Source organism: Manacus candei, unplaced genomic scaffold (assembly GCF_025592945.1).
Source record: "Manacus candei isolate 608988 ecotype Guabito, Panama unplaced genomic scaffold, ASM2559294v1 h1tg000017l, whole genome shotgun sequence".
Lineage (NCBI taxonomy): Eukaryota > Metazoa > Chordata > Aves > Passeriformes > Pipridae > Manacus > Manacus candei.
In genome coordinates, this window is record NW_026138065.1 from 7,058,178 (window position 1) to 7,081,465 (window position 23,288).

General features: G+C 38.6%; 2 protein-coding genes across 3 annotated transcripts in view; both read left to right on the forward strand.

The window, feature by feature from the left end:
• Nucleotides 1-23,288, forward strand: part of KIF26B (kinesin family member 26B) — a 285,789-nt gene that overhangs the window by 215,531 nt on the left and 46,970 nt on the right. For both annotated transcript variants that reach the window (XM_051783303.1, XM_051783306.1), the window contains 5 exons: nt 6,343-6,549; nt 8,085-8,178; nt 10,143-10,405; nt 13,074-13,257; nt 17,765-17,924. In XM_051783303.1, the coding sequence (XP_051639263.1) occupies nt 6,343-6,549; nt 8,085-8,178; nt 10,143-10,405; nt 13,074-13,257; nt 17,765-17,924 (908 nt within the window). The remainder of the gene's footprint in view (nt 1-6,342; nt 6,550-8,084; nt 8,179-10,142; nt 10,406-13,073; nt 13,258-17,764; nt 17,925-23,288) is intronic.
• Nucleotides 1-23,288, forward strand: part of CNST (consortin, connexin sorting protein) — a 668,223-nt gene that overhangs the window by 121,594 nt on the left and 523,341 nt on the right. The window lies entirely within an intron of this gene.

A 23,288-nucleotide genomic window follows, 5' to 3' on the forward strand; every position in this document is an offset into this window, starting at 1 on the left:
GTTCATGCTGGGATTGTTGGAGGCTGTTTTGGTTTGTTGAGTTCTTATGAAAATCCTCCTCTCGGTGATGTTTAAATATATTTTCTCTCTCTCTAAAAAAAAAAAAAGTGCTGGAATTTTATCCCAGCACATGGGCTGAGTCAGGCTGTGTTGACCCCATCATAGCTGCTGCAGGTACGCTTTGTTGATCCATGTGCAGGTATGTGGAGAGTGTCAGAAGCTGGGAAAAATCCTTCTCCTGTTTGAGGGAACACACAGACTGCCCAGTTATGCAGTTCTGAAATGCAGACTTCCCTCAAAGAGGTCATAAGGAAGCAAAAGGAAAACCAAGAACCCACAGTCTGCATGGGGGGAGCCTTAGGGAAAGATTGTTTCCATGACAGCATGATCCTCATGTCTTGTCTTTTTTTTTTTTTCCGGTTTGGGTTTATTTTTTATGTGGTTTGGTTTTTTTTATTATTATTTTTTTATTTTTAATCTTTTTTAAGGGTAGAGGAAGGTTGCAGTGGTCTGTGTTAATTTAGAATCTAGTAAATGCTGAGGTAGCAACGCGACAACTGAATGGCTGGGCTGATGTATGTGCTGGTTTCAGACTGTTGGTGCTCAGCATTGTCTTTTGACTGTAACAAACCATACTGACAAAACTCACAGCTACTGCTGACATGAACAATACAGGAGGTCACTGAGCCATGCCCTGTGACCTTGAGTATATTTCACACAAGATTTTATTGAATTCATTATTAAAGTTGCATCATCCAACTGGAAAAGGGTACAATCATGATAAGTGCAAGTTTTTAGAATAACATGATTGGTGTTTGGGTACAGTACACTGCCACTACTTCCCATTATTGCTACAAGTGCAAATTACTTTAACTGCTGTACAGGATGGGGTTGATGAGCCGGTAAAGTTTTAGCAACTACACAAGATAGAAACAGAGAGACAGTCATAAAAAAAAAGAGGAAACCTGCACACTCAGGTTGCTATTGCTTTTTCAATTGTTCTCACTGCTTTTCCAAAGCATTAGTAGCAGTAACAGCCATTTCCACGAAGAGCAAGAGTGATCACACCTATGTATTTTCTAAATTTGTGCTAAAGCTGAAACCCAGGCCAGTTACCTTTGTGAAAATAGAAAGAGAGGACAATAAGACCTATTTTCACATGCTTCCTGAGCAGCTTCCTGAACTGGCATAATTTACCCGAGTTCATTTGTTGTTTTCTTTTTTTCAAATGTGACCAGATTTCCATTAAAGCAACATCTACTCATCTAATCCCGTATTTGTCGCATTCTGGGTCAGTCTGTTTAGCTTGACCTCCTAGATTTCACGTTTGCATGATCAGTTAATTGTCTCAAGATCTGTAAGAAAAATCCTTTAAAATACTTAACAGATGGTTTCCATATTCTCTGGAAACCATAGAAAGGTTTGAAGCTTTGCATCCATCATGCAAAAGCGTGAATGTGCATAAGCGTATGGGACGTTACAGCTTTTTTTGTGCTGTAGTACTTTGTGGCTGGCTACAGCAAAAATGCATGCCTGCCACCATTATTTACAACTGTAACAGTGAGAAATTACAAAACCTACTCTTCATTAACCTCCAATAAGGCTGTTCCTGCAGCCAGTGATTGCCATTACATTGATGGAGTGCTGATACAGCTCAATAGCCCTGGCTGGCCTGTCTCGACTGCGACTGCACTGCCGCTCCTGCCTCCCACCACTACCCAGCACACATCCCGCAGAAGCTGCTCAAATGATTGATGAGAAAAGCAGCTCATAAAGGCAAGCACAATGCCTGAAGCAACAGCTGTCTAGCCCTGTCCCTGCAGTAATTAGATAAATGAACCCCAAATGAAATCTTACAGGCAAGAGTAGAAGGAAGTGATAATATCCCCAGTGTTATCTCTGATTGCTTGTGTTGCCTCATTCCAGTCTCTGTTTGTAGCTATTTGTGTGTGATACAGATTTGACACAGCTTACCTCTCCCACCTTCCCTGCTCATTTTGCTGTCTGTCCTCCAGACAGACCCCTGTGGGCACAGGAGACATGGCAGTATCAGTGGCTGGACTCTGCTTTCTTTTTTTTTCCTACGGCACCAGTTCTACTTTGCAGAGTGTGCTGAACCTTTGTCCTTCTCCACAGAGTATGAACATAACAAAAGGTCTGTGACAGGTCACAAATTGAGTTCATCTGGGGAAAATCCTACAATTAGCAAATTCCTTGTTCAAGGAATAGTGGATGTGTATATAGGGATACATTAGGGAAAAAAAGGAGAAAGCAAAGGAGCATAGTTCAGGCAACTGAAGTTGTCATAGAGTTACTTAAAAGGTCTATGCTTATTTTTACAGTACAGTAGCAGAGTGATAATACAGCAATTCCCCTAAATCTTCCCTTGGTTCTTCTGAATGGTACCCATGAAGGATCCCTTCAGTGCCAATAATTGCCATTTAGAGAGAAACTTATGAAAAAAATACTGATTTTTATATATGTTCAGAAAATGTATATGTTTTTTAAAAATGGTGTATATAATTTAAATACACACACATATGTGTAAAATAAACACATAGACAAAAATACATAAAATTCTCAGTTGTGGAAACCTAGATAGTATAGCTCTGATTCCACTTTTATTTGTGGCATTGCACACCAGGAGTAATATTGTGGAATTCGATGACTGTAGAACTCATGCAAGAACAAACCATGTCTTTGAAGGCAGATGAAGTAAATGGGGGTTGGATTAAATAGTTGTCCAATGAAATCCTGTAAACTCATAAGAGAAAACACATTAAAAATGTTAAAATGCATGAGCTGAATTAAGAAATGAAGCTATATCCTAGAAAAGGCACAATAATGATGCAGAGCAAGTGACCTTTTATTTTCTCCCTCCGCTCCTAAGGTGGGTAATTCTTGTTGAGTTCAGCCAGATTTGCATGGCTGACCAAATCAGACCAAAATTAGGCCCAGGTTGCTTTTTTTACCAAGAGCCCATGTCTGAAGAGATTGCTTTTGTGTTTCTGCATAGTAACAGTCAGAGGTACATCTAAGGCTGGGCACTGCCAAGACCTGGTCACTGGAATTCAAATAAGAATTTCTGGCAGACTGAGTGGTCCCATTAATTGCAAGTGGTATCTCTTAGACGCTTCAATTACACAAGATTAGTGGGAAACTGTAACATTGGACTAAAGGAGTAATAACACATAGGAGGTACAGCAGAAAACCTGCTTTCTTCTTTTTAAGGAGAAGTTCAATTTACAGTTTATTTAAATATAAATTGCAAGCATAAAGTATTAGAATTCTTAAACTTCACTCTTCAGTTAGTTTCAAATTAACCATACTGTATTTCTGCCCTCCCCAGAGCAGCACTGTGATCTGCTGTCTGTTCCTTAAATTGAGCTGAAGCCTTTTAAGTCCATTAAGTTCCTTTGCAATCCCCACAGCTGACTGAGTTACATTTGCCTAACCTCATGCTGCCTCCCCTGTGGTGTGGATTTTCAGGGTCCAGCACAGACTCTGAGCCTCCACCCCTTAACTCCGGCTATAAATTGCAATGAAGGACTGTGAAATGGCAGACTGTGAAATGGGAGGCCTTGGTCTCCCATTGTTTCTACTGCTGTGTCTTAGTTGATTTACTCTTGTCATAACTACAGTTGGGAAGTGCCTTGCTTGAATCCTTGGGTTTAGTTTACAAGCATTATTATGTTTTATAATGGAGTGTCTACCTAATGGCTACTGCCAGTCCTTTGAGGCCAGACAAGGACTGTATGAATATATCAGTGTGCCTTGCAGTGGAGTAAACTGTGACTCTGCCCATTTTACAGATGGATAGTGTGAAGTAGAGATTGAACCACCAGCTCACAATCATGCTGCATCTGAGGCACAGCTGTTAGAAGAGGTCCTACCTCCCCAGTCTCAACCTGATTCCCAGACCAGAAGCCTACCTGTCTTGTCAGAAGTTATGTCTGGCTCAGATATTTTAAAATATGTTTTGGTCTGCCTATTTTAGTGTGCCATAATTGCATATGCAATTCTGAATCCCAATATGTATTTCTCAGGACTGAAGTTTGCCTGTTATCTTGCCTGCCTATTGGGTTTTTGTTACAGTCACAGCTCCCATGCCATATAGGCAACATACATTTTGCACAGATGGGATCTAGTTGTCTTCTCAATTAATGTGATGTAAATCAGGAGAAATTTGAAAGAATTGCACTGGTGTGAAACTGGCCTGGAATAATACTGTAAGTATCTACAAATTACCAGATGAGTTCAAATAATCTGTTGTTACTACGTGTGTTCAATGTCCATCACACTCATGTGCTTAACTTTATTTTTGCTAGAGACTGTCACACAGATTTGTGTGTGTGTGTCTGCTGCTGAATTTGGTCCAGGAAGAGAATTTTTTTTTCTTTCAGCAAAAAGAGTAACTATGTGATTCTATGACTACGTGAACCATAAGGTCTCAAAACAAAAATTCCCAATGCACAGGACATTGAAAAGTTCATGGCAATAGAAGTATTTTTCTTGAGAAATGTTTATATTTACCAGATTTGAGGAGCCAAATGGTCAGAGAATGTGTGCTGTTAGACAGCTCCTGGGACTTCAGAGTTGAGGTCTTTTTTTTATAGTGGTTCATTCAGTTTATCTGATGCTAGTAAATTTTTAGGATTTCAGTTAAATTGGTCTTTTATTCCAGGGAAAGAGGAAACAATTGGAAGCTGCTGGAAATTAGGGGGATTTGCAGTATTACTTCGGTAAGAAGCGGCAGGTATTAATCTGACTTTGTGTGAAAAGGTTTAAATCTGGACTCAAGCTAGTGATATTATACCATAACATAATGGGTATAGCTGTAGTTAAAACTGAATGCCCATATAGTTTGAGGCCAGAAAGAACTCCTAGACTGCCTGTATATGAAGGCTTGCTAAATTTTACACACTGTGTATTCTCCAAACCCCCAAAAAGCTTAACAAAGTTAGCTCTCTTTGCACATGGCGATCAAGGATTAGAAGTACATGGATTCACAGCAGCTAAAATTACACATAAACTTAAAGGGAAAGAATTTTCTTAAGCAGAGCAAGTATTTTATTTAACATAGTTGAAGAATAACATTTATGTTTTTTTCCAGCAGATCAGTCTAATGCTCTTGATATTGGTATCTGTTTAAAAATGTGGGACACAGTAGAAAAAAGCCAAAGGCACACAAAGTTGAAAACAGGAAAACAGCCCAAGACTGATACTGTCCTTTGTTTTCTTGATGCTCTAGGATTTACAGCTGTACTCCCTCCCTTTCCTGCTAACTTGAGCAGTGCCTCCCTTCTGAGCTTCCGAGAGACCTAGGGCTGAAATAAACATTCAGACCTCGCCCATTTCATGTGGAATGACCAGGGTTGTTGGCTGACACTCACATGTCAAACGTGGGTGGGTTTGATGCAAGTGATGCATGATTAAGGAGCATTAAGATAAAATTCTGTCTAGTTGCTATGAAAGTCAGTCTGCTCTAGGACAGAGCTGGCAGAGAGAGAGCGGTGATGTTTGCCCTGTAAGGTTTGGGAGCTTATGTGTCTGCAGGTGGTGAATTTGTGGGGAGAACTAAAGCCAGACTGATTGTCCTGTTTTCCTTACATCTAAATTGCTTACAAACTGGGCTAAGGATGCGGCATAACCTCATTAAATCTATGAAGATTTATTTTTGTCATTTTGTCATAACATTTTATTATGTAGCTATTTAATGAATTGTGAACTAAGATGTTTTAACAAATCTTTAACACCTTTTACATCCACTCCCTTGACAATAATTTCAAAATCTGACCATTAAAACTGGAGTCTTTTCACAACTCTTTGATGATGACACTTAGAACTGAGCACTTCATCTTTGCTTTTGAATTAAAATTGTAAAGGTAATTGTAAATTACAGATCTTTTAGGTGCTTTTATTGATCAGAGTTTTTGTAGAAACTGCAGCAGTTCTGATAGCTTAGCAGTCTAGATTACCTTTCAGCTTTCTTAATTGGGCCACTAGGGTATGGTTAATTTTCAATTTATATTGAGAGTAAGACAAGGTGATGTAATACCTCATCGTTGTACTTGAGTAACACTGACGCTAAAACACCATGATATACATCATCATTCTAAATACACAAGTAGATGGAGATGAGTTCTGGCTTTATTTACTCTGTATTTTAGGACAAATTCTGCCTCATAATTCCTGTGCGTTCACTAACTTCCACTGAGACACTAGCTAAAACAAGCAAGTATGAATTGGTTGAGTGTAATTGGAAAATTTGTTCAATATACCAGTCTGGAGCAGACAACAGACTAATGAAATTTGCTCATCTATTTGTGTGTTTGCTGACAGGTCAAAGTCATGGTACGCATTTCTTCCACACTTGCCAGAGATACATCTGAATCGAGCTCTTTCTTAAAAGTTGACCCTCGTAAGAAGCAAATCACACTCTATGACCCGCTGGCCTGCGGAGGTCAGAATGCTTTCCAGAAAAGGGGAAACCAGGTTCCACCCAAGATGTTTGCTTTTGATGCAGTTTTCCCCCAAGATGCATCACAGGTAGGCAATGTATGATCCGAATAGTTATCGAAATAGTAGTGTGCACCAGAGCCAAATTCATTTCTGCTGCAGCAGTAGTACCTTCAGGGCTGCATTTGGTATGCCATCATTATCAATAATGAAATCAGTTTATTAAATTTTAACTCTATAATTGTGTGTTTTCTTTATTCTTTACTGTAAATAATTTGTCCTAAAGTTGTACATGCAATAAATGTGCTAAATGGTGCCTCGTAGGAAAATCCTCAATATCAACAAGCATATTATAAAATCTTATTATTTGGTATATACAGAGATCTGGTCAGAGCTGCAGTTCTCTAATACAGTCCTCTATTTGTTAAGGGGTCAAGGGTTATTTTTACGGTGTTCTATTGTATAGTTTACAATAAGAAGCTGGGGATTTTAATCTACAAATGTTTATTCATGTGTATATATGCAGATTTCTTCTTTTTATTAGACTTCCTTGGTTTGATGAACTATGTTACCCAAATGTCATGAGGACAGCAGAAAAGTAAAGTAGCATTGTAAAGTATAATTACAAAACCACCCTGTAAGGCTATTTCTGTACTAATAAACTAAACAGAACTGGGACACAGGACCAACTTAAGTACTGTCATATAACTGTCATTAGGCCAGTCCCTCACCTGATTCTGGTCCCAGCAGCTAGCACCTCCCAGACTAATGCCTGGATGCAGTTCAAGGGGCTGGCCTGTGAACAGTCCCTTACTTGTCCCATTTTATTTTATATTGTAGAAATAGTTTAGAAATGGCCATGAACTAGGTGAATTTATGTGATTTATTATCAAATGGGAAGTGCTTCCCATCAAGGCCTAAACTGTGAATTCTGATTTAGTTTCATCCACTATTGATAGGCAGTTGCTGCAGAACCACTGTAAACCATTCAGCCTTCTTGAACCTTAAATACAGGAATGCCTAGGGTAAATTTCAGTGTTGTACTTCTTAAAATACTGTTACAGTCTTCAGAATGGAGTCTACTGCTGCAAAACGCTGAGAAGACTCATAGTAATGTAGTCACCCAGCTAGTACCAAAGAGGCTGTTTGTTCCCCTGATATTCTTTACCAACATGCTAGTGTAATTGAACTCAATCCATAATTTGGTAAATAATAGATCCTGTAAAAATTCCTTAGCATTGGATTGATTTTTAATCAAAACTGTATTTTAAAATCCCCTTAATAGGCAGTTCTAACAGGCCAACCACATCCCCTTACAATAAGTGCATTTTTTTAACTCCACAAAAGATGTTGATGGTTCAGTGAATGAAACTTACTTGACAGAGAACAAAAGTCCTGCTTCATGTGCTTACACAAGTCATGTCATTCCCATCAACAGCACAGGTCACACGAACGAGACAAGCAGGATTAGACTTTTTGATACTTCAGCATGCTAACATGAGCACAGATGACATTACTACCATTTTCCAGTGAAAATAGTTATTTTCCTTATTATTGTTAATGCTTTTCTTTTCTTTTTCTTTTTCTTTTTTTTTCTTTTTTTCTTTTTTAAATACCTATGACAGGCTGAAGTATGTGCTGGGACTGTGGCTGAGGTGATCCAGTCTGTGGTCAATGGGGCAGATGGCTGCGTGTTCTGCTTTGGTCATGCCAAGCTTGGTTGGTATTGTTAAATTTCCCTACTCAAGCGGCAAAATGAATATTTTAACCCAAGATTGCTAGTATATTATATCAGGGAAAAGCAACTTTCACTTGTCTGTGTATATTAATTGTATTTGAAAGTAGTACACTGTGCATGATCTGTACTACACCTTCACCTCTTGCTTACACATCTTTGAATATTGTATAAATATTGGACAATTGTTAATGAATGATCCAACAGTGATTTACAGTTTTACAAATGTGCTTGGTGTTGGAGATGGTGTGCCAAAATACCACTTTTATCAAGCTGTGTAAAGGCTGTTAGTATTCACTTAAATACTTGATGTTTGTGATGACACTATTCAAGTGTTGTGACTGGACACTCAAATAGTTTGATTTATATTCTATTCCCTAATTAAACAGTTCACTCATTACTAACCTGTTCCTGCAGTGTCTCCAACAAGGCTTATTCTAATGGTTAACTGAACGTTACCAGTGGATCAAAACTAGCACTTTGCAAACACTTCAATAGAATTTCAGGTATTCATGAAAGGAAAATAAAAAGGAGAATTGTCATCATTAACACACTATTCTTTTGAAAGAATTGGATTTCAAGAGTAATCATATGTTTTGCTCATGCCTACCTAGTTGTATTTTGAAAGTACTGTCTCTTGAATGAAGAGGGTTTTATTGTCTGCATGCAATGATCTCCATTCTTTACTGTCTCAAAGAAACAGAGTCATATGTATATAACTTAAAAGGATAATTCAGTTTTTCAGGTGGTAAAGAAGATCAAGCTGTATCAGGTCACAATTATACCAAATTATAGGCAACAAAAACTGGAGACTACTGAATGTTGCAATGCTACCAGCTCTGGTACAATGAATGTAGGAGGTCACTACACCACAAGGCCGCTCTGAACAAGGCAGGAGCAAGAGTAGGATGAGCTCTTAGGTATTTAACCCCCTTTGACTTGCCAAACACAAGATAACAAGTGAGATGGAAAAGGAAACCACCAGATAACAGTGTTTCACAAGTTCTTTGGGGAGGTATTCTAGCTAGGGCTTTGCTGGAGTACGAGTTGAGTCTCTGCAGTTGCATTGTTAACTGCACCACCACCATTCCACAAACTATTGATAGACCAGACCTTGACACAGACGTGCATTCCACATAGATTCGACGTGAGAAATGAAACAAGGTGAAGAAGCCAGGAGTACTTGCCTGAAAGGATGTACACCTTTATCATTTGGCTTATAAATTTAGGAACTTTAGAAAACTTATCTAAAAGCATTATATGTAGTGACACCTAAAGCAGTATAAGATCGTACTCTATGTCTGTTCTTAAATAACAAAGACAAGCCAAAGCTATAGCTGCAGAGTCAAATAATACCAAATGAGGGGGTGGTATAATAATACCAAATGAGATGAAATATTTTTTATTGTGGACCCACTTCTGCACCAAATGATCACATATACCTGTTGTGCTGGGGTTTTTTTCCTTTTCTGTATAAAGTTACATCTGTGTGATTCTGGGACTAAGTTTATGTCAATCCCAACCCCAGCATATGAAATGTAATATAGTGCTTTGAAGTAAAATGGTATTGAAAGAATACTACTCTTACAGTATCTAAAGTAGGGATTTTTAGAGACCATGGCACTCCTGCTCTACTCAATTCTCTCCACAATTCACCCACACTTATCAGAGGCTGCAGTGTTGCAGGGTAGGGTCCTGCAGCACCTTGCCTGGAGAATGGGACACGTCAGGGGAATGCACGAGGTAATGATTTTTGAAAGCAGCTCAAGATTTCATCTGCATTCTCCATGTACTAATTTGTCTGCCTGCCTATCTTTTCCCTTTACCGGCTGTGCTTGTTGTAGTGAAGTTGTTTTCAGGAGGTTGCGCAGGATAATCTCTCTTGGCAGAAGGCTGTGAAGGTTCTGGGAATAATGTTTTATTTTCTGCATCCCCCTATTCCTGACAGGGAAGTCATACACCATGATTGGGAAGGATGATTCCATGCAAAACCTTGGCATAATTCCTTGTGCCATCTCATGGCTCTTCAAGTTGATTAATGAACGGAAAGAGAAGACAGGAGCCCGCTTCTCAGTCCGAATTTCTGCAGTGGAAGTGTGGGGGAAAGAAGAAAATCTGAGAGACCTGTTGTCAGAAGTGGCTACAGGCAGCCTGCAAGATGGTCAGTCCCCAGGTGTCTACCTTTGTGAAGACCCCATTTGTGGCATGCAGGTGAATCCAAAGTCCGTTTTACATTGAAACAAGCAACATGACTTTTTTTTTCTTTAGCTATTGAAGTGGTTCAAATTCAAGAACTACCCAGAGCATTAAGTTTATAGACTTGAAAGTGTTTACTTTAAAACATGCAAGAACTTTATGACCTGCAGCTGCAGGGCCATCTGCTTTCCTGGCCTAAATATTTGTACCTCTGGTATAACTGATATTGAGCAGGGGCTTGTGTTTGCAATAAAATTTGAAAACATTCAGTGCAAACAAAAATTCACCTCATTCTTTAAAAAAAAAAAGTGTGATCTCTCTTTTGTAAAACAACAAGCTAAAATATTTACAGTACTGCACAAATAGCTGTAGGCCATTAATATGGCTGTTTATTTCTTTATAAATTATATTATTTATAGCATTTGCATTAGCAATGTTGCAGGAAACATTAATCACTACTTATTAATTGCTGCCAAGAAGTAAATTCCTGAGCTGGGCAAGTCAAGAATAACTTAAACTCTTCTCAGGTTCAGAGGTTTAGCAGGAATGAGTAACTGGCTCATGTATTTCTGGATAACCCTGAGAAATTCTCAGCAGCCCTATCTTTTCACCCCACTTACTTTGAGGGAAAAAAAGGTCTATTCTTTCATTTTGCTGTCTGTGAGGGCATAAATATGCTTTCTGTATGAGTAGATGAAGAGGGAGCAAACAAGTATGATAGAGCTTGAATATGTTCTTTCAACCTGAAAGGCAAAGGCTGATTCCATCGAGAACCTGCAGAGCCCTACCTATCTAAGGATGGGGAGGGGAGGGAGGACGGAACAGACCCACAGGGTCATCTACACTATATCCAGCTCCAAGCATCTAGAGATCATTATTGAATCTACACAAGTCACAAACTGTGAGATTTTAAAAAACAAGTAAAAAATTTTGTGTCTTATCTCTCTGTGGTTTAAGCTTTTTAGGCATACTTAGGTCTTATTTTTCATTGTTTTCCATTCTACCTAAGGACTACAAAGTTGCATCTTGATTTTGAATAACAGTTAGGGTTCTCTTTTTCCCTTAACTCCTGACTTTAGTGTTTTATGAAATACTTACACTATCTCAAGAGATCTCACCCTCTGGTATCCACTAATGGGTGCAGTCTAGTGAATATGAGATGAGAGACTTGAGTCTTCACAGTTCCCATTGGGGTGGTAGATGGGTCAGTTAAGATCTGAATTAGCATATGTACATTACTTGTGTTACATAACTGTGTGACATCTACCATCTCCTTAGAGCTTAATTCTTTACCAAGGTATTTAGCACAATAGCAGTAACAATAAATATCCCATTATTGTGGCTTATTTTCATATAGATACAGACAGAACAGCTATATACAAAATGAATTATTTTAGATCAGTGAAGAAGAAGTATCTCCATGAGACATCTATGTATCTCTGCAGTGTAAAATATTGAGTTAAATTGCGAGGGAAAGAAGCCTTTTTATGTGTTCTTAAAAGACATAGCGACATTCTGGAGTCATACGTCCTACACCTGAATTCTCAAAATCCTCGAATGAAGGCAGGTTATTATATTATAGCCATACAGATATGCAGAATCAGCAGTGTACATAGCAAATGAATGATCACTATATGTCATACTGTCTGTCACTGGACCTTTCCAAGTATGCACATTGTTGCTTACATTAGTGAGATCAGCCCACAGACTGACCTGCCTTCTGCTTGCCTTGTTAACTCCTTCCTGCCCCCCTCCCTCTTTCTTGAGAGTGCTTAGCCTTCAGCTGTGTCACCCCATCCCACACACAGCCTCAGCTTTATCCCTCCTCGGGCTGATTAATGGTCACAAAGAGAAGACAGAAGTACTGCCTTTAGGAGAATTTTACTTCTAGCTATGTTATATAGCAGGGGAACAAACCCCAAGAAAGGGGGTTCCTTGCTGTTTTTACACCAGACAAAACAAACTCATCCTATGGGCTGTGGGCCAGTTCTGCGTACTGCCGAAACTAGTGCTATCAGATTGCGCAGTCACGTGTCCCTTCACAGACAAACTAATCTTAGGTGACATGAAACATGCATGCATTCCTAATGTTATGGGAGGGTTAATAATATCTGCCCTCCTAAGCTGTCTGTCACTTTGGGGAGTTAAGAGCAGGCTGGTGACTGGGACTGAGGTCCAGCAAATGTGAATGTATGTACATTACCTTCCTTGTTCCATTTAATGGATTGCCCTGGCTTATTAGCAAGTGCATAAGCTTTTGGCAAGAAGGGGTAAGGAAAGGGCTTCTCTTCTGTGCTGCTCCCCGTATGCCACAAGACTAAGCACAATTTTCAGTCCTATTATTTCCCAGATTTACCTGGGACCATATATCTGTGGACTGCTCCGTTCTAACACATTCTGAAGGGTAATGTAGCCCTGCCACTACCACTCTCCACCAACTATTGAGTTTTGGATTGACATGTCTTCCACAATTTTTTTTTCCTACTTCTAGCCATCAGGGCTCCTGGAGGGCACGTTATTGCCACTGCCAATGTCAGTAGAGTCTCTTTGCTTTGGCACTTCCTCCTTTTTGGTCCCAGCAGAAAGCAGCATATCCACAGTATGTGTTGACTGGTGTAAGTTGTCTGGTGGTGTTGACTTGTGTGGGAGTTTCTAAATGATTTCTCCCTTGTGTTAACTGCAGCTTCAGAATCAGAGTGAGCTCCGTGCCCCTACGGCAGAGAAGGCTGCCTTCTTCCTGGATGCTGCCATTGCCTCACGCCGGAGCAGCCAGCGGGACTGTGATGAGGAGGATCACCGCAACTCCCACATGCTCTTCACTCTGCACATCTACCAGTATCGCATGGAGAAGAGCGGCAAAGGCGGAAGTGAGCTGTCCTCTTGCTACTTTCTCTCTCCTCCAGGCCTCTCTGGAAACTGGCTTTACATGGGCCTTTAAGCAATGTTCTTTAGTGGTGAAAATCAGCAGAGTTTTTCATTTAGCATTGGGTGGGGCCATTCATACCAGCAGACCATTCATGTGCCAGATGAAGACCCACCAAAGGCCATTGAAGGCCACTGGGAATTATTGCCATCACTTGTCAGTTTAATTGCTGTTGTGGAGATACTGACAATTCTCAGCACTGTGTGGGCCTCTCCATCCGAAAAAAAGAAGGTGCTTCTCAAATTGTCTTTTATTATTATCTTTACAGATAGTGTTGAGGTAATGGATTAAAATATTGTGGTGATGAGAATTCCTTGCCACCTTTATGTTAGCTGTTCCTCTTTAGCACCTGAATAGGGCAGTCTGTGTGGAAGTTCATGTTGACAATCCAGAAACTGGGAAGCTGATGTTGGCAATCCATAAACTATACCTTTTCTTGGAAGTACATGTTTTTTTAGTTGCTGGCCAAACTATGTGTGCACAGAAGACTCTTGTTCTTTGTAAAGGCTCCAGACTTTTCAGGTAGACTTGCTCCCTCTCTTTGTTATAGATGCTTTTACTGGCTTGTGTATTTACTTCCATCTCCCACTTGTCCATGAGGAAAAGATACTTTCGTGTCTACTTATATATTGCTATAATTTTCGAGGCTTTCATTTGGCTCACACCATTTATATTTTTTTATTATACTTGTCTTCTGTTTCAAGACTCCCAAATTGTTTATGACTACAGATATACAGAGAGTGGTTTTTTTTAGTGAGTTCCAATGAGAAAAGATTTGTACAGTATGAGGCACCCCTGCTGAAAAAGAAAACTTTAATGTTAAAATTCTTTTTTCAAATAATGTTTTTTTACAGGAAAAAAAAGTTTGTTCAAAAGACACCAGAGACATCTGCTTCTTTAAATTTGTGGGCTTAAGCAAGTCTGCAGAAACAGCATATGTGTCAGCTCCTGGCTCTGCATAGGTTATCTGTAATAAGGAATAGATTGCAAGCTATGATATGTAGTGGGTGATCACCACTACAGTATTAATATCTAATGTTTGAATGAAGAAAATTTACATTGACTGTACTTATAAGAGAGAAAAACAGAAAGTTGCTCTAAATGGAAATATGGCTTGCATGTGTTTAAGTAATAACCCCTGTGGAATTGGCAGGCAGAAATCTCAGTTAACTAAAGGTATATTAATTAACCACCCTACAGTGGAAAGGAAGACTGTGAATACTCAAACAGATTGGTTTATAGAAATAAAATGGCTGATTTTGAGGAAATAATTATTGCAATTATTTAATACTTAATGCTTTTTACTGCATACAAGTACATGTGCATGCAGTCCTTTGCTACTATTTTCAAATGCCATTAGTAAAAGGGAAAATACTATTTTCCTGTGGCTATAATTTCAAAAAAAGAAGACATGATCCTCCTGTTGGATTAGAATATTGTATGCTTTGCCCACTGCCTCTAGTTATATCTTTGTCTAGTGGCCATACCTCCTCCTGTCTTCAAGTTCCCATATCTGAGTGGCCTTACAAGCCAGGCAGGGTCAGATCTGGCTGATAATTGAATGAGGAGGGAATTCCAGCTGCTCAGAAAGGGCGCCTAGTGATTATCACTGTCTCCTGCTGTAATGAAGGACTTCTCAGAAAAAAACCATGAAGATAGTAGAGATATATAGATTCCAGTAACAGGATTAAAAAAGGATAGGAAGAAAGAAAAGAAAAGAAAAAAAACCCCAAAAAACCAAAAACCCTCAGCTTCTGAAGGATAAGAGATTAAAGGGCTGACTAACATGTGATTTTGGTAAAAAATTACTGTTAGAATAAGGTATTGGTACTGTACTTACCTCCTTGTTAGATTCATTACTAGGGATGTCTTGAAGCAGGCCTAGCACCATTGAAATAAATGACATTGTGGCAGAACTGGCACAGTCATTTTTCAGCTGTCAGCTCTGCAGTCTCTATGGCCATCGACAAAATCAAGTGTTACAATGTTTCACTTCTTTTCTCTATAGTTGTCAGGCACATTAGTGGAGAACTTGCCTAACAAATAACTTCATTTTCAAGCAAGTGGATCTACAATCTTAAAAATGTTACTTCAGCATGTAAATTAAATTAAAAGATCTAGTAATTTATCTTATTCTGCATTTCCTCAACCTGTGTAATAGGAATATATGTGGAAACAATATGACTGAGCTTTTGAAAGTTAGTGATTTTGTTCATTTTCTTTTGTTTCCCTGATATCTGGTAATCTTAGCAACAGAAATACTCATTTTGTATGATTCAGTAATGTCACCTGCAGTCATTTTCAGTAGCAACAAAATGCGTTTCTTTGTTTTCCTAACGAAATGATTGGGAGATACGCAAAAAAGGTAATTTCAGTCTTATGAGGGTAACAATCTTAGAGGACTCAAGGACTCTTAAGATTTTTAAGGACTCTTAAAGGGGAGACAAAAGTCCTCCATGAGAAGTTTAGAGGTGCAGATGCCTGACTGGTTCCCCAAGGAAGCCTAACTTTGTATGGCAAATGCAGGAGCCTGTAGTGTGTGTGGATACTACTTCCTTGTGAGAGAATACATAGAAGTCCAGTGTGTGAAGAAGGTGTTGCCAAACACCTGATGTAGCTGAAGAACTGACAGGACTTAAAAGCAGCAGAAGTCATTGTATTTTAACATTTATTGACAGAGATACTGGATACACTTTTGGAATGTTATTCTCAAATACCATAGCATAAATCACTTTCACAGAAAGAGTATTCTGTGTTCTTTTGTCTTCTCTCTTCTTTCTTTCTTTTTTCCCTCTGCTTACTTTATTTTCATATCTTCTCTTTTTCTCTTAATTCATTTTTTTCTTTTATAATAAAAATCTACTTGTAGTTTTATTGTTATTAATTTTTAACTAGCCATCAACTATAACTGAAACAGAATTATAAAATTATACATAACACATTTTAGAGAAACTCTTCCTTTTTTTAATAGAAAGCTTTGTGTCATGCAAGACACCAGGTAAATAGGACTAAGCAATGAGCCCTGCGTCTTGCAGTGCTAGCAAAATGAAATCTCTTTTTTCAGTGTAGGTTAATATGTTTTATGTTATAGTTAATAGTTATATATAGCTTTAGTAGCTGTATGTTTTCTATATTTATATACATTTTCATAGTACACTTTCTGAATCTGAAAAATTATATGGTTGTGAATCACCTTTTTGTCAATATGTAGAAGTTTTACAAATGTCTTCGTCACTTTTTTATGTAATCCTTCTACCTCTTACAGCACCAATGTGTCTGCCATGCAGCTACTGAATGCAGTGCCATCGAAAAAGGATGTTTGTGATTGATAAGGCATTTATAAAGCAATAAATACATCCATAAAATCCTTTTCTAAGGTTCCCATCATGTAGTTGCTCCCATTGCCATCTTTGCTTGTGAAAGATGTCCCTGCTCAGTGCTAATACTTCTTTTTACCAAATGTGTAACTTGAGATGCTGTGTCAAAATGCCTGTGACTTTGTTTGCATAAACTCAGATGTAAAGTATTTTCACTGTTGTTTAAGGGAGGTTTGTGCCCTTGAATACTGCTCTTACCTTTTGAGTTAAGATCCTAAAAATATAACTGCCTTTTCCTACATATTGTTTCTAAACTAACTCCTGAGAATAGGCTTTGCAAAAAACTCAGCTAGGAAATTGTCTTGTGAGAGTAGAGAGCTCGAAGCACTTCTGTAAAGTCTGCTTAGTCTTCTTTCTGGATTCATAAGGAACCACAGGTTTTTAAAGAGAGCAAATGTCTATTAATCTTGATGTTTCAATGGTAGCATCTTCTTACTCTAAAGGCAGTGTGTTGATACAGAATAAACAAAAAAAACCCCAAAAAGTTCTAGTGCCAGTCTTACAGAAACTGTTTTCAGAACAGAGGATCTACTTCACAATCACTCCAGCATGGCAAACTTTTTCTTAGCTGAAAGGATAACATAAAAGTATGTAGACTTAAAGCAAAGTTGAACATCCCACAGATACTACAGGTTGTTCTTAAGATACAGGATTCAGGATGGGAAAAATAAGAGAAGGATCCTTGCTCACTAAGCAGCAGTTCCCAGCCTGCAGTATTCCAGACAGAGGAACAGTAGTGACAGAGACAGAAACAGAGCCAACTCAGGTACAGGCTAATAAAGCTATATTTAAAAAAACACAGTCACGTTGGTGGCTCTCACAGTGTTAAACCTGGAGGAGAGGGTGAGTACTGAAAGCCTTGGCATTTTTTACACAAGTCTGGAGTAGACAGCAACGTACAGCAATAAAGACTGACAGTGAATTAACAGGACTCCTCCAGTTTGTGTCTGCTAACATGACTTAGGGAAGGTTTCTGTGTTGTTTCCTCTTCACAAGTCTTGGTGAGTTTTCTGCCTGCATGGGAAGCTGCTCTTGGAGACATCACTAACTCTTTGCTTTCTTTGTTTATGGCAGTGTCTGGAGGTCGCAGCCGTTTGCACCTTATTGACCTGGGCAGCTGCGTGAAAGTACTCAGCAAAAACCGTGAGGGAAGCTCTGGCCTCTGTCTCTCCTTGCCAGCGCTGGGCAATGTCATCCTTGCCCTTGTCAATGGAAGCAAACACATCCCATACAAGTAAGTGGTATTCCGGGTTGCACCTAATTGGAGGATGCTTGAAAGCAATTTGCCTGTCTGGGCCTGAGGTAGATTTGGGTAAGAAGGAAAACAGCCTGCTGGGGTCAATGCAGCTCTCTTGAGCTACAGCAAAACCTGCCTAAGCTTCAGTGACACCTGATCTAACCTGACATCTGTATTTAACAAACAGGTTTCATAAGAAGAAGCCTGCTGAAATAAGACTCAGGTGTCTGGAAGATCCTAAGGCTTGAAGTTCAGCACATTATGGTTTTGTTTTCTGGGACTGTTCAAAGGTTTTTTCAATGTTTGAAAGCATGTGAGAGCATTTCATGTTTCTTCCAAGGAGAGAAGCATTGCTGCTGTGATACAGAACTATAGAGAAAATTATTTTGCTGTTCATTGTGTGGAATTTACATTCCTGAAAATATATGTCACAATGAGTATGCATGTTGGTCATGAGATTCCTTCTGTGACCCAAGGTTACTTTGCATTTTTTTATATGGTTTGAATCTCAGTGTCAGCCATTCACCTGCAAAAAAGAAGTAGGCCCTATTTGTCACACTAGACAAGTGGCCTTTGCTACTGCAGGCAACTTCTGGGGAATGAGAAGAATTGCTTGCCTCATAGGTATGCTTTGTACTCATTTCTCTTCATCGTTGCTTCACCCCATTTGTCATGTGTGCAGGTCTGAGAGGAAGCTTGGATTCATTACCCAAGCCAGGTACTCACACGGCTTTCCTATTGAGAATTTCTGATTTTGTGGATGGTATTGCTTTTCTCTAGCCTAGAGCTCAAGGAATAGCAACTAGCATCGTGGGAATGGCTTACAGTAGCAACTTGTAATCAAACTGCCAATGAATGTCACCATTCATGAGGAACATGTATATGATATCGGGAGTTAGGAATGACAGGATGACATGGAAAATGAAACAAGTAATTCACAGAGCAATATTTCAGTCCACAGATTTTACCCTTTTTATAATTTTAAAGGCTACAAACATGGTTATTTTCTCATGTTCATTTAAGATTGCTTCTCTGGTTTTGTCTTCATTTTGGAAAATAAAAATGCATTGAGGTTGGTTATAATTTTATTTCTCTTCTAACATTTATTTTCAAAAATTATTTAGAAGTCTGGACTTAAAACGTGCTTTCTGGAAATATTCCCATTCCTAGAGCTCAGTAAGACTGAAATTCAGTTGAGGGCCAATGAAATTTCTTTGTATAAACATTCATTAAATGTTTTGTGAATCATACACCTAGTCATAGTGTAAAAATAGCTTGAATTTTGCACTTCACAAAGTGTAACTCAAATTATACTTATCAAAAATCTGTTTTCCTTCCTGTTGAACTTCATGGATGGAAGGGAAGGTCAACTATAGGAATAGGAAAAAGGATGTTAATGATGCTCCCTAGGCTAGAACTAAACATACAAGGAGTAGTTACCAAATACAATTGTCTTTCTGGGAATGATTGACTAGGAGAAAAGCATTACCAAACATTCTTCTACTTGCTACATGTCCAATGTTTCACACAGTCAGAGGTGCCAGCACAGTTTCTCATCCATGTCTGTACTGCTGAAGCTCTCTTCATGCCACAATCTCCTCTTGAATTCACTCCTTTAAAAACAGGTATTATAGAGTATAGAGCAGTGGTCAGTCATCTGTAAATCAGAGGCAATGTCTTGTTTCTATGGAGGACTTTTAAAATGTAATCTGAAAAAAAAATACTGACCAAATAGGATCAAATTTTGTCTTCTTGTTGAGTAGAATACAGAAAGCACTTTTCCCCATATGCTATCTATTCATGAGCCATGGAAATAGAAGTTTTGGTGGCTGGGTGAGCATAAACAGTTTTTGCTCAGTAATCTGGCAGAACAGGTGTGTGCTGCTCCTTGGTGGCAATGAGAGGAAGGGGGATGCGGGTGTGTGTGCTGCATTGTAGAAGAGTAGAAGAGTCTCAGTATCCCATAGACAGACATGACGTGTTCAGTGGCATCTCTTGTTTAGAGCAACGACTAACCTATCTAGCTGAGATAATTTCTCTTTCTCTAGGGGTGTTTGCTTTCATTGTTAAGGATAAAATAAAATTTTTGTTCACTGCCTTTGTTGAGTGGGACCAAATGAAAACAATGGAAGTGTTTTCTTACATGACAGCTCTGCACAATGTGTGTGGTCTCAGCAAATTTCCATAGACCAGTAGACAAAATGCATCTTTTCTTTATCTGAGCTAATTAACAGCCATTAAGAGTTTTATGGCAGCCTCTCAGTAGGCACTGCATTGCTTCCTGAGAGCCCGGAAACTCACAATTCATAGATTTTCTCTTACTGCAGAAATTTGGTTCTCTAAACTCTAAGAGGCTGCAGGCTCTTAAACTCCCTTCAGTGCTGTATCCAGCTCTATCTCCGCAGGTAGTACTTGTAGTTGTAGGGAAAAGCTTGTTCGGATTCATATCTGTTATAAGCAGATGCTACTGCATTGCCTTCAGTGGTCTGTGTATTTGTGCCAGGGATGAATTTGCCTCTCTGCCTGCAGTCTCTATGCATGCTGTTGTTCAGCACGTTGCTTTTCTTTTATTGTTACCCATAAAGCTAAGCCTTGGAAGACATTAAGTTGGAATCTTTCTCTCTTGGGAACACCCCCACACCACCACCCCATTTTTGGGAATAGTAACACATACTGACACCAGCTTTAGCAGGAACTTGTCTACTGAAGTTGTAAGAAAGTAATACAGAAATTCTCAGACATCAAACAATATGGTTTGATGTGGTTTGGGATCTTGTCCTGCATTCATGTTAAATTCCACATGGGTCTGAAGAATGTGCAAGAATCCCTATAATGGGCAAATACTTGCAGCTAAGGAACAAGGACCGGACCATGATTTCTGGGAGTTTGTATCTTCCATATATGTACTTATAATCTCTTTCTAATGTCTCAGTGGGTTATCTCTTTGCCAGTATTATGTCCAGTCCTATTTTGAACCTTAGTAAGCACATAATTCTGTCATGGTATGAACCAATATGTTCTTCCAGCTCAGCATGTTATTTAAAAATAGAATTTTTAATTTGACTTAAATACATTGCCATTTTATGTCACCAGTTTCTTTTGCTCTTGAGTTATGAACAAATCCTTCAGAAGACTGGGCAAGAATTATTTTCCCCATAGGAATGTCAAATATCTTCATAAAAATTGGAAAGGGGCAATTGCAAGCCCAAGGAGGAGCAAGGGAGTAAACTCCTGCCCTGACCAAGTATGATAGGGTTTAGATCTGCTACAGAAGGGTTTTGCTGAGCTACAATATTTGTTAGTGCCATTTTATGTTTTTAAGAGAATTTGAGTTTTGCATTAGCACTGCATTATCTGCCTCTGATTTCCAAGATGAATGTGTTTTAAACCCTCAAATGAACATCCATTTGCACAAACTCCAGATACTGTTTTCTATAGCTCACAATTCAAAAATTACTCGAGTTGCTAGGCAACATGGGTGGTGATAATTCATGGTAATGCTGTTTTGAAAATAGTCATTTTTATACATTTTAATGACTGTGAGAATGTAAGAAAACTCTATGGGAAAGCGAAAAGCTGTATGAATTTCTCTTTCAGAAATTGTTGCTTGTTTTATTTAATAGGCTTCTCTCTTACTGTGCTCTCCCAATGTGCTAGTGTTTCCAGAGGCATCCTATGTTTTGAATTACATGCTTCTCCAAGGAGGAAGTCTTGTCTGTAGCATAAATGGGTGTGAGTTAAAAGCATGAATTTTATACTTGGCACTTCTGCTTCTCTGTCGTACGGTTGCGGTTCCTCCCAGATCTTACATACTGGTATTGTTTTTTTAATCCTATCTGCATAAAATAAAATGATATTGAGTGATGCAAGGTTGCACAGGAGGCTTCATGGCAAAGCCATATTTTAAGATCTGATATGGTGCTTAAACCATAGGCTAATCCATTTTTTCTTTCTGCATGACCTTTGGAAAATAATTTAGTTAGGTATTTACTTATTTATTCCCATTTATAAAACTGAATTAGAAAACATTCAAGTAGGACTTTTTAAAGGGCATTCAGAGTTGGCAAAAAGCATTATGTAATTTTGAACTGTTGCTAGGACTGTGTTATCTTATTTTCCCCCCTTTTTTAGAGTTAATGACTCGCATAAATGGCCCTAATGGGATACAAAATCTGGTGTTTTTTTGGTCAAGGGTAGAATATTATTGCTTTTAAGTAAAGAGAAAAGGAAAAATGTTGGATTATAGCATTGTGGTATACTAGCCTAAAGAATGAGCTGTATATCAGATATTTTTTTTAAATTGTTAGTTAATTATTGGAATAAAAATGAAAATGAGAATTGGAAGGATTCAGTAATTCAGATTCTTAGTTAAATGGGTGTATCTGCAGTTGTTTCATCTTTGTAAAAAGCTGTGTGTGAAAATTGGGATCCTAGGCATTTTTGATTATGTGTAGTGCCTTTTCATTTGTAGCCTGAGTTATATTATTTTTCTCAAAAGAAATATTAGTGGAAACTTTTCAGGAAGAGATAAGAAAAGCTAAAACCCAGTTGACAATTCAGTTCCTGTACAATAACTAGTACTAGTACTGGAGATTTTATCCTTATTTATGAGCTTGTAGTAAGTCCTAGTTTTGTGGAATTCACACAACAATGTCTGCTTACTAGGCCTAAGAATTTAATGGCACACTTGAACTATATGGCCAGTGAGCAATCTATTTAATGGTTACTTCAGCATATAAACCCAAAATAAATTTTGCTCCTCTTCAATGAGAACGTGATACCAAGACCACAGAAAGTCCAAGAAAAAAATCTGGTGTGCCCTTTGGAATCTCCAATATTTCTGTGTTAATTTAGTATTGAATATATTAGAAGTAGATGAAGAACTGTTTTCCTGTTTTACTTGTGGGAACGTGAGAGCAAAAGAAGGGGGAAAAGAAAGAACAAAAGTGAGGACATGAGAGACAGCTGAAACAGAATCACAGGGCTGGGAAATAGGCTGAAATTAATGGAAGAACTCTGAAAGACACTGAAGTTTTGTGCAAAGGAGACAACAATCCACAGAGAAGAACTGAGAAGTAAACAAGCAAGAAGAAATGAGCCTATTTAAAAAAGAGGAATAAGCCTGAGAAACATCCCTGAATGATCCGGTTGTAGGAGAGCGGTCAATAGATATTTTGTTGAATGTGAAACAGTTCCTAATTAGCTATCAAAACCACGAGCTGCTCAAGGACAAAAAAAAATTCCGTGAAGTTGACAGCCAGGTCATATGAATAAGAGCCTTGGCTAACAGACACCGAAGCCACTGGAGCAATGCCATCTTACACCAGCTGAGGCCCTGGCCTTAGGTGCGTGCTCTTTGAC